General features: G+C 39.6%; 1 protein-coding gene across 4 annotated transcripts in view; it reads right to left on the reverse strand.

Moving 5' to 3' along the window:
• Positions 1-12,778, reverse strand: part of RIMS1 (regulating synaptic membrane exocytosis 1) — a 337,498-nt gene that overhangs the window by 290,940 nt on the left and 33,780 nt on the right. The window contains exon 3 of one of the 4 annotated variants that reach the window (XM_059835906.1): positions 5,717-5,735. The exons of the other annotated variants lie outside the window; for them this stretch is intronic. Within the exon in view, the coding sequence (XP_059691889.1) occupies positions 5,717-5,735 (19 nt within the window). The remainder of the gene's footprint in view (positions 1-5,716; positions 5,736-12,778) is intronic. 4 annotated transcript variants of the gene reach the window in all.

A 12,778-nucleotide genomic window follows, 5' to 3' on the forward strand; every position in this document is an offset into this window, starting at 1 on the left:
TCTATTTTCTGTTTGTGATCATGCTTGCTTTCTGACTTCTGCGTATTGAAAGCATGGATTATTTATTACTACTTCAAGTCATCTCATCTCCTAGAGGCACAATTAAAGTTATGTATGTTGGGCATACACTATCTATACACTTTTTACTTCTATTTGGTTAAGTTGCTGCATCTACTCCGATAATATTCCTAATGCTGTCTTATATTAAGACCTATTAATAAAAATTAAATGGCAGCTTTACAGTACTTGTTGGAGCTCCAAAATACTTCAGTTACTGGAGAAAACACTTCAGCTCTTACATAGCACTTCATCATTCAGTCTCACAATGAGCTTCGCAGGAAATCAATGCTTTGTCCACACTACACTTACTGGGAACCAGAGCTATAGAGAGAAGAAAAATATTTTCAAGGTCACCCAGTAAGATACTGGAGAGTCTTCCAAATTCCCAGTCACAGACCCGTTAGTAGGAGGGACTGGTTACTTTGAGAATTTGTTGATAGTTCATGTTTCTCTTCATTGTAACATCATATCCAACGCCAGGCAGTCTTTGCCAGCTCTGTATCCACAGTCCTGACTGAAAATGCAAACGTTCCCGTAAGGGTTATTTTCATATTTTCTTTAACTGTTCATTAACACAGATTTTGGAGCAAGATCTCTTCCTGTGCTATAGCTCTCTACTGCACAGGACAGGCATCCAGGGACTGCTTCCAGCTTCTTGATCCTGAGAAAGGGGACTTCTCTCTGACACGTAACTGCTGCTGAGCAGCTCCATGTTGCACCACTGACACATGGAACGGGATTCACCTTGCCTATCTTCACACACCTACCAAAAAAATTTATATCTCTACCTAAGGTACTCACTCTAAGCTCCTTTTGTAGTCAGTGTAGAGAAACAGGGACCTGAGGATGAGATGAATAGCACCCCACGAGTACCCATTCCTCTCCAATGATTATCAAGGAGAATTTAGGATGACTAACTCATATGAAGATTTCAGACACAGTCATACACTTATATTTGTTAAGCTGAATCCCATCGATGGTTTCTAAGTGAGCACATACTAGCACAGGTTTGGATTTCGATCTGGCATAGATAACATACCAGGAATATTTGAGGCCAGATTTGCCTCTTTTACAGTGTCTGAACAGCCAGAGTAATGTTGTATACACACCGGAGAGCTCGATCTCTGACATTACATATGGTTAACAGTGATCAGCTACTCCTTCTCAGCACCGTGAGGTTAAAGTAAGACAACCAGCATTGCACCAGCCTGAAAGACAGTCTGCCTTTGACACTTCACATCCAGTGAACATCAAGTTTCAAGCATGTCACTTGGCTTCTACATCCCTCGATCAGGATTTGAGCCTCCTCTCAATGTGGCTGGGAATTACAAATCCCTGGATTAAATAATCTCTTAGACAGAAAGTTTTAGACCTTCCCTCCAACACTGTGAGAGGAAGCCTGATCAACAAATGGCTCCCAGGCTGACCATAAGTAGTTCTGCTATAGGTTCAGATGGGAGAAAGACTGAGAAAAACAAAAACTCTCATTTAAGTGGTTATTCACTGGTATTGTAGGTGCTCAATGGTTTCCCCCTTCCATACTGCCTAAAGTAAACCGAATCTGTATTTTTCCAAACCCACATCTTCTGCCTTGGGGCAGTGAAGACACATACTTGCCATGCCTTCCCAGTCACCACGCTCACAGCCTGCCCACCCTGGATGGAGGTGAGGAAAAAGGTGTCTATTAACAGGATACCCCAGCACAGCAGCCAGGAACTGCAAGCCCACCAGTTAGAAACGCCCAGAGGTGGTGTGGAAGCAGCACTGGCACCCCAGGGGAAAGGAGCAACGTTCCCACCTTCCAGCAGGGACTGTGGAGGATATGGTCCAGTACCCCACTCAGGGAACACGCCCACGTGTAAGAGAGGGGAGAAGAAGTACGACCGTATTTTCTCCCCTGCTTACTTGCTCCTAACCCTCTCAACATACACACAGAGTCCTCTTTGACCTCCACCACAGAGGCACAAATTGCCTTTAGCTTCTGCACCCTATTTTTAAAATCAGTACTGCTTTCTGATTTTTTCAGGTCAAGCCAAGCTGCCCACGAGTCTGTTGATGCTCCATATGCTGCTGAAAGCTGGAGAGGAAGAAGGGCAAGTGAACGCTGGCAGAGAGCAAGCAGGAGAGGTTGGTATTTCAGTGCCATCGCATGTGGCTGAAGATGGAAGTCATTCCCAGTCAGCTCTTCCCTAGAGGAAAGTTTCTCCTTTTAAAGATCTTTACACGTAAACCCTTAGTGAATACATCGCATACGAAATGTAAATGCTGGACACTGGAGGGCTATGTCATGTTTTCCACATACAAAATACACAGCTCCATTCAGTGAAAATGACAAATACATAGCACACTGGAGTCCACCTCCATTTTATTCTTTATGTGTACATGGTGTGAGAGAGGGGATGTAGGGAAGTCACTGCCTCTGTCACTAGCTGGTTACATCTGAAAAGGAAAAGGCTGTTTTTCCAGTTGGCTGCAATTGAAATCTCATGAGAACAGCTGCTGTCATTTGAGTTCAGGCCAAGATGGCAACATTTGAGAAAAACAACTGATCTTGTGAATTTCCCACCACTTGGAATTGAAATGTAGAGGTGCCAGCATCAGACATTTTGTAAGTATAGAGTCCTGATTCAGGCAGGAAACTGAACCTACTGAAGCACCTATCCAGTCATCACCTGTGTCATCCTCTCACCCACGCCTCATCCCCAAGGTCTTTAAAGGTTCAGGATCTCCTGATTCAAAACAGTAGCCAACAACCAGGTCCAAGATCTCCATAAAGCTCCATGGTTGGAAATGGTGGCTAACAACCATTGCTGATTGTTGGCCAACGTTTCCAACCATGGAGCTTTCTAGACGTCACGAGGAATCTTCCACTTCAAAAGGAAAACTTCACTTGGCAGGAGCTAGCTTTCTCATAGATCAGCTGAAATAAGGACTTTAAGTCTCACAAGTTACATACACCATCACTGCCTTCTGCTTCAAGTACACATCTTCAGGTCTGCCTTTTCTAATACAAGCATACATAAATACACTAAAATGAACTCCAGTAAAATACATTACTATCCTACATACCCAGCTTTCCAAGGCTGATGATGAAGCACACACAACAGATGTTAATTGTGTCACTTAATGCATGACTGAGTGGATGCTGCGGTAATGTGGGTGGTTTAAAACTGAACAGAATACCAACCTACAGCTGCAGAAGTATCTGAACTCTGCCACTGCTTTAACAGCAGATTTGTTATTTGTGTGGACTTACTCATGTAACAGAAAGATCCTTTTAAAATTACCTCATAACTAAAAAGTATTAACCAAGCGTTCAAAGCACTACTGAAGAATCATAAGATAAGTTTTAAGAGCTAGTACTTGGTAATGCTAAACCCCAAAGATTACATTTGACACACCTGAAGAACTCTGTATACTGGCTTGAATGTATTCCTTTATTTTTGCTCTTCGCAAACTCCCACCTAAATATCAAAACTCTATTTTAAAACCTTTTGTTACTGAAAAGTATTCACATTGAAAGATCTGCAACTAATTTTCAGCTCAAACAAAGCTTTCAAAATACTGATTATCTTAAATTTTAGTTATGTGGATGATTAGGATGCATTACATACTTCTGCTCCCTCACTGAATGAATGTAAATCTGTAAGGCAGGGCTGCAGTGTGAACTGTGATAAATTCACATTAAATGTTTGTATCAAATATTTGTAGCTATTTCTTTAAATATACAGTCTGCCCAAAGAATCCTGTAAGTAAAGGTGCATGGAAAGCAAAAATAAAACATTTATAAATACAATGAAAATTTAATTTGGTTTTAAATTACAATGAAAACGTGTTGAAGATGTTTCTCTCTTTTTCTAGTTCTCAGGGCACTCAGCAGACGTTCAGTGAAGAAATGCATTTGAAATAGGAAAGAATGTAACACTTTTTCAGTATGCCAGGTGGAAAACTGCAAAAGGGTTATGAGCTACATAGATATTCCTTCTCCTGTAAATGCTATCCTACATTCTGCACCTACAGATGCTAACACTGACTTTAAAGGATTATTTACCTTCAAAGTTAAAAGCAGCCATAAGATTCTGCATTTGGAATACAGGCAGCACTCTGTGGGCAATACTGTGCCCACATCAAAATTTAAGTGATTTAAACAATGACTTCAAGGTCTTTCTTGGTTATAACTTTGTGCACTTGCAAAAAATGCCAGAAGACCATGATTTGACCACAACCGGTCAAGAAATTCAGTTTTACATCCTATGGACTAGATGGCAATAGCAGAGTCTAACTAAATTTTACATTTTAAATTATATTATACCGTTAAAACTTTCTTCAGAACTGTCCAACTGTGTCTGAAACCTAATAATTTCAGACACAGTGGTAGGTAAAACCTTATTTCCTTTCATTAGAGTTAAGTCATTAATATTTCTGTGATAACTACAGTACATCAAAACTGAGCGCATTAATCTGATCAGTCTCCTGATATGCTTTTAACTTTTCAATTGCTTTCTTAAAAAACTGGCTAATGTAAATTGCATTATAATAGTCTATGTTTATTTTGGTTTTATAGTTTATATCACTGAATTCAAAATAACAAGACGATATCTAGGTTTAAAGTATTAAAATAAGAAAGTATTTTCAAAATCAGTAGCAATTAATGAGATTAATTAGGCATGAACAATCACACTGAAATATTTTCTTAAAGAGGATCATTTTTAGTAAAAAGTTATGACATTTGACGCTATGATTGGTTTGGCAGGGTTTTTTTGCATTTTTTGTCGAAATGTCGAGTGACTTTCTATCAAGTAATTTTAGACACAGTTCTGCAGTGAGCACTTTTGTGAGTAACAGTCTCTGCTTCAGACAAAGTAACCTCAAGTCAGAGCTGAAATTTAAGAGATTTACATAGTGTATAAAATTTGAGGGAGGCTCTGTCTTCAAATTGTGTGATCAAAGTTCCACTGAAATCAGCTGGAGCTTTTGGTAGACATAGCAAGCAGGACAGATCATGTAACATGTACTTGAGGTTTAAACACTCTTTTGCTCAATTTAACACCATTGCAACTGTGGAGAGAAAGTGGAGAAAAACCTACAGAAAATGGTACCAATTTGTTTTTTCTAGACTGATTAGAAATATGTAAGTAATTTACATGGTTTGATTCAGTGACCTGTATCATATCCCATCAATACTAACTGCACTGGTAATGAATAACATTCACAAACTTTTCATTTAACTCAATGTTCTGTAGAAATAGATTCTTCAAATGAATACATGAAAGTGCTTTAACAGTATTATTTAGAAGTAATTTTGAATTTGATGTTATTCATTACCACTTAAACTAAGTTCGTACTCCCCTTTTTCTCCTGACGGTACCGACATACTGCTTTCCTGAGTGGGCTTAAACTCATAGCCATTAACCTATCATCTTACAAAGCCTCTGCAGAATCATAAGTTTTATGAAACATGCAGCCAGGAAAAGGTATGTCAATCCAATTATATATTTTTATTGTTACTAACAAAGTCAGTAAGTTAGGGGTTATATGTTAGGGGTTTTGCTTTCTTTTTTAATTGGACTGAAAGTGAGGGCAAAGCAAGGAGGTTCACTGAAGAACTAAGTTACTAAATTTTAACACATATTTATTTTACTTATTGGTAAATAACCTGGTGGCCACAGGTCTTTCTAGTCATTATTAAAGAAGCCAAAAGCATGTGCCTCTGCACTGCACATGAAAACAAAGGGTGAAATTTCATTGCAGTCACTGGCTTTTAACACCTGCCAAGCACGGGTCGGTGCACAGAAACTGGCCCTTATCAGGCAGTTCAATGGTTGCTACCAGCAGGAAATCCAAAGCTCTGTCTTCAGACAGTTTGTTCAAGGCTTTGGACCTGCACCCAGAGCAACATCAAAACCATGAAGCTCACCAGAAGCACTTTGCTTACGCTTCTTACAAAGCAAGGAAGGCCTCACGTACAGCACCATCCTTCATTCAGGGCACCGACATGAAGAACAGAGGACCAAAAAGTGAACAGGGAAGCATCTGGAGTTCAATGTAATTGAGCTGATTCTTTCTTTAATATTCACTCCTGTAAGTCACTTCACAACTCCAGAGTTTTAAAACACAGGATTACTGACAGCAGCCAGGGCCAGCACGCATGACAAGCTGAGATGCCAGTCGACATGCAGTCGAGGTTGGCTTGCAGGGCTTACGTGACTTAATGGATGGGGTATGCTTTTGTAAATACAAAAGCAAAACAGAAATGCAGAATGGTTTTTCCCTCCTTACTTGATTATGAACAAAAACCCCTAATAGTATTTTTAGTGCACAAAGGTAAGTGAATTAGGAGCTTCCCAACCACTTAAAAAGAACTCCCCAGCTATACTTCAGACTCAATAAGTGCATACTAACTAGCAGGTAAAATAACAGCAAATTTGTTATTTCAGTGTTGGTGAATATTTGGATTTTATTGTTATTTGAATCGCAGGTCAAAATTATTATCTATTTAATCCTACTTCCCAGCAGTGAAGCAAAATGGATAGGCTTATTTATAAAATTTTCTTTTAATATAAGGAAGGAATTGGGGTACCCAATTACAGTCTTCTAAAAAGGAACGGGTTTTCAAACAGTGCCAACCTTGAAAATCCTCTAAGGTGTTTCATCTAACAACTGTCATATTTCAATGGCAGTTTTTAAAATCAAGGTCACCATGCTTAATAGGCACAATTTTTTCAATATTGATGAAGAACTATGATATTCTGGTCTGGAAAGTGCTAAAGGAATATGAGGAAATATTAAAACCAATTATCTTAAACAGCTATTGCAAGTATGTGGTGAACTGAACCACATGAAAATTAAACCTACCATGCTAAAAACAGATGCATGTTTCAACTGAGAACAAACACAGTAACATCGTATTTAAAATAGCTAATGGTAAACAGCAAAATCAGGCAACATACAATGTTACCATGCTATTGAATTGCATTTACAGTAGGTAAATGACAGTTACACTTAAAAAGATGAGCAAAGGATGATTGATCTTAAGTTATATCCTGCTCTAACTTATTTTAAATTCTAAACCAGTGTTTTTCAACTCACTGATTAATGACATACTAGTATGGCATAGGAGTTTCAAACACTTAGCTGATAGAGAGATGCACAGTTAGGTTAAGACATTACAAAACTTTTTAACACTATGCATCTTCTAATTTAAGTAAATACACATTTTGTCCTTACACCTAACTCCCACTTACCAGATTTTCTATACTGAGAGGGGTGCTATTGGCTGCACAGAATTCAGCAAAAAACATCGTCTAAAAAACAATTGCAGTTGGCAGAGACTGGCATATTCTTAAGTACAGGTTTGCAAAATGACTACGGGAACTTCCTGGCTAGTGAATCTTTATGACTACAGGACAAACATCCTTGCTGACTCTGCACTTTCAAAAGCATTCAGATTTTGTACGAGTCTCATTCTCTGTGCAGAAAATGTTTATGTTTCAGAGAATATGGAAAAAAACTTCAGCAGCACAGTTTATTCGTGCTGACATACCTTTTGTTACCACCCCTGCAACAAGTGGTTTTTCTTTCATCCAGAATGATCTTTCTCAGGTGAAGACCATGAAGCTTCTGGATATTAAAGGTTATCTCCCTCCTCTGTTTGTGGAGCTCGAAGACAATGAGCGCTTGAAAGGGGAAAGAACACAGGTCCGTACATCATTCTCCTAAGACAGATGACATCAAACATACAGGACATACTTCTGCCAGCTTTAGAAGGAGCTATTAAAGGAAGCAAAAGCTTCTCCAAACAGAAGCCAAAAAAACCAAAAAAGTCAAAATGTGACAGATCTTACTGATCATACCATTTTAGCCAGAGCCATGGATGCCCCGGATGCTGGGTGCTGTCAGTGTCATACAGTCACAAAAGCACAGCCCCTGAAAGCAGATTATCCAAGTGCAGGGCACACCACAACACACGGACACTGACAGATGGGAGAGCAGAAGGAAAGAATGAGTCAATATTGGTCCCTGTGTCAAATGAGCTGGCACATGACGTCCCAGGTATAACTGCAGGTCCACCGGAGGACAGTTGCATACATGAGGAAGAGCAAAACTTGCAATCATTTTTAGAAAGGTGAATAAAGCACTCATTAGTCTGGGCATGCAATGTTTTATTCTGATCTACACAGTACATATGGCTTTAGCTGGGCCTCGGTAGTATGCTTTTGAAGTAAACGACTATCAAAGATGAAGGTAAATTTAAGAACATTGAGAAGAAATAAGAATTTAAGAAAATACAGGTCACATCAGACCAGTAGCAAGAGCCTCCTTTGATGAATTAACTGATTCTTCTAAACAAAGGGAGACGTAGTTGATCTAAATTTCAATAAAGCGTTTGAAACAGAGTCAAATGGGAAATCACTGGTTAAACTGGAGAAGGTTTCTTCAGCAACCAAGCTGAAGAAAAGGCAAGAAAATATGTATCTGAGAGGGGTACTACCAGCCAAAAGGAGGATGACTAATGAAGTTTCACAGAATGGGATTAGGATTGCCTGTATTTATCCTTTATCTCAATAGTCTTTGCATAAGAAGTGTAATTGTGATGAAGAAGTTTTCTTGCAATACAAATTCAGGAGGCAAGGTCAATTAAGAGGAAGATGGAACTATACACAGAGTCAAATGATCTTGAGTAACACAATTAAGATTACATTCAGTAGTACAAAATGTAATGTCAGGCAGCTACAGATTAATAACATCCATTACAAGCTACAAGTTCATTACCTGGAAACGAGTGAAGAAAGAGAGAGAAACCAACCGGCCCAAGTCTGCTTGTTCATCACAGCATGGCTGTGAACAACAAATGCAATTCCAAAATACGGTAACTATAGTGCATTTCTGATAGAGGTGGGAGAACTCTACCATTGTACAAAGTTCTCCCAAAACCTCACCTGTACTGAGAAAAGCTGTGGACAACCCAGTGAAAGCCTCATGATGTACCCAGCTTAAAATGTTCATTTTTTGTAATACTGGTATAGAAACTGGCAGCCAATGATGGCCTACAAAACTATATTGGACCTCTTGTTAAAGCATTTTGGCAATGTTGTGTATATTGTTACCTTAAATAATTCATATGCTGTATCTATTGTAATTACATATGTATTGAAGTTCCACCTAAGGGCCATCTAAACCCTCATTAATGCAAGGTGTATTAAACAAAGACAGGAAATCAATTAATGAGAGAGCAGGAAACAGTGGCCTGTGATGTTTTACTGTAGAAGTGGTACAGGAAGGTTCCCCTCACTTTGTTAGGTCCACATACCAATAACAAGTAACAATTAGCAATTATCAACAATTACTTTTGGTCAGTCCTTAAGAATTCAAGGATTTATGGACTTTAAAAATGTAATGAAAAAATATATCAGGTAAATGTGTAAGGGCAGAATATAAAACTAGAATGAAGATAAATGAAAGGCACCTCTGGAATGACCAGAAGAAAAGCTTGAGAGGAATGAACTTCCCTACCTCCCAGAGAGCCTCCTCAGCTGCAGCAACTATGTCAGCCTAGCTCAGATGATGAATCTCTCTGTAAGTTGCATATCTTGGTAGCCACCCACTGACAATTCTTGAATCTTAAGAATAAATTATGGCTCTGGACAACCTCCTTTCCGTGTATTTGTAGGAAGAAGGGAGAGAGGAAAACCTCCTGGAACATTCTGCTGGAGAAAAAGGCCATCAGGATGACCTGGGAATGGAGCCTGCCTGAGCAAAGGAGATCCAAAGAGCTCATTTAGTCATCCAAACAAATCTTGCAAGAATTTAACACTCTCTTCTTTAACTACATCAGGGTACAATGCACAGAGGAAAAGAGCTGAACAATAGGCAATACATACATACTAGCTAGAAAATAAATTCAGGCTGGAATTTATATTATCTAATTATCATGCCAGATCTGAGGACTCATCTCTTCTAGCTAGCATCTGGAGGCCTTGTGACAGAGGAACCCTTCTGCAGAGATTTTAATAGATATATGTATGCGTACAAAAAGCATCACTCCTCCTAACACATCTGAAAATACCGAGTCCTCCTCTGCAGCTGAATACTGGAAAATGTAATTTTTGACCAGTTTCTAAAAGCATCCTGTGAATATCAAAAATAAAAGTTATAGAGCTACAGAATGGCCAGCCTCTTGTATTTTACTCTTCCATAAGTACATAAGCAGCCATAAGTACACTGGGAACATCACTGAACTCACCAAATATTTAGACTGAGCTTTTCAGGTCAGGTAATAAACACCGCACAGAAGATCTGAATCAGGCTATAGCATGCAAGAGGAGGAGGACAGACAGAGCATGGGTAACACTGACAGAATTACATGGCTACTCAATTTAGATATAAATATTACCTTTCTGATTCAGATGTATGATCACCTTTTCATTGCTGGTCCTTTGAAGTGCAAACACACATAAAATCATGAGGAGATATTGTTATCAGTTAACTGAATTATTTGGTACCATCATGATACCTGAATTATAAGGGAAGCTGCTACTAAGAGCCATTTTATGATATAAAAACAGTGTGCTGAAGTAGCTATAATCCAAGTTATGACCCACCAATATATAAAAGTAGGAATTTTATTCCGGAATCATTATTCAACAAGTATCTTTCAAAACAAAAATGAAATTTAGTTGTGTAAGTGTGAGTATATACACATATATATGGTTTTCCCTCAAATAAAGATTTGAAAGACCAGCAAGTAATCCAACTGCTATATAATAGGAGCTAATCTAGGACGATATTGTCATATAAAAAAGTCTTCCCTCAAACTAGCACAGACAGAAGCAAGCAGCATCCACATTGACCACCTGATGTTTAGCACACCAGTTCTCACTTGGAAGAGGCGCACCAGCTTTCCAGGGGCTGGAGGAACTCCAGCCCTGCTTTTGTAGGCAGCTGTCAACACATCGGTTTGAGCCACTTGACTCCGCAAGCCGGCACACGGCTCTCCAAGGCAGCTTCCACTACAAGGCTGCTATTCTAGATCTGCCTGCCTTTGGCTGAAAGGTAAGGTAAAAAGCGAAAAAGAGCCTGCTGCTCACTGGTGATGATTCTGCCAAAATCACTTGCGTACAAAGCACTGACCAGTGCTGACAAAACACTACCAGCTGGAAGAAATTCAGTACTGTAGCCAGTTCTCAGCTACCTCCACTGTTTCACTAACTTAACCTACAGCATGGTGTTGAACTGACCTAGTCAGATCAAAAGCCAGTGAAGGCATCACTTTAACTGAGCTCCGTTGCTTCATTCAGGAAGGGTACCTCAAACTTACATTTCATAATGATGCCATGACACCACCACTGCTATTTTCTGAGGGCTTTTTTCTTCTTCTTTTTTGCCAGGGAGAGGATGGCAATGTTGGTTTTGTCTGGAAGCAGGAGGGTGCTGAATCCAGTGGTTGTTCAACATGCTGTGTCGCTGCCAGGCTACAGTCAGGCCACATCTTATTTTCCATTGACTTGAATCTTGAACGTCTGGCTTCAAAACTGCTCAGTTTCAAAAGGACCGACAGAGCAATGTGCCTTGTGAACCTAGTGTGACCTGGCGGGGAAAGACTTTCTGGGAATTAGGATCTGTGGTCTGTGAATTTGACAGAGGAGAATATAGATGCATTAATTCTGATACACTGTGGCTTCATACATGCATAAAAATCAGCTGTGATTTACACAGCTACCCAGAATACATGTCCAGGCTCTGGAACTTACTCAGTTCTAGTTTGCAGCTCTGAGCTCTAGAACAGAAAGAGCTGTGACCCTCATGTCATGCTACCCCTTTCAGGGTGTCTGCGTACACTGATTACATAGGAAACTGGTGTGCTGGAATCTACTTGCTGAATCATGCTCCTCAGGCCAGGTGCCTAGAGTTAGGGGCTGCAAAAGCTCCATTTCTATCAAAAGCCATCTTTCTGGACATACTCTAACTACAGATCTAAGCCAAACAAGTTTATTCCTCCTTTTTAAGCTCAAATAGAAGTTCCTCAGTTTCATTTGTTTCAATAAACCATGCATATCTGTGCATATACAAAGCAGAAGATGAAAAGAAACTGTAAATGCTATGTTATGGGGCTACTCTTATTTGTCTCGATTCATTGGCCACTTCTATTTTGATATTGTTCACCTCTTTGTGCGAAGATGGTACATATCTCACCAGCATTTTCAGCTGAGGGGACCCCACACAGATGTTTAGTGGCACCAGCACTACTGTGAACACACCTTGCTCCTACGAGCCCACCCTGGCTCACACCCTGCATGCTCTTGCCACCGACACTCTGAAGAAGCAAACATAGAAAGACAGATTTCCTTTCTGCAAGTAGTGATGCAAGGTCTTCGTATATTCACTTACTGCAGACTCCTCAGGCTGATTTAAGACACAGATAATTTAAGGGAGACATATTATGCGGTTTACACAGAGAGAGAAGAGACTGCCTCTGATGTAGCATGAAGAGCTCGCAGCTCCCTACACTATCCAGAAAGCATCTGCACGTCTCCCTAATAGCAGAGGACATAGTTTTCAAAGGTGACTAAACAAACAGCGGCATCATTTAAGCTACCTCTCAGCTACTAAACTGACATGCCGCCAGAGTTTTGAAAATTTACGTATTAGGGGTTTTTTATAATTTGCTCATACATATTGACACACGCACATACAGGAGAAACATTCTAATTCAGCTTAC

This window comes from Gavia stellata, chromosome 2 (genome assembly GCF_030936135.1).
Source record: "Gavia stellata isolate bGavSte3 chromosome 2, bGavSte3.hap2, whole genome shotgun sequence".
NCBI classification, from domain to species: Eukaryota; Metazoa; Chordata; class Aves; order Gaviiformes; family Gaviidae; genus Gavia; species Gavia stellata.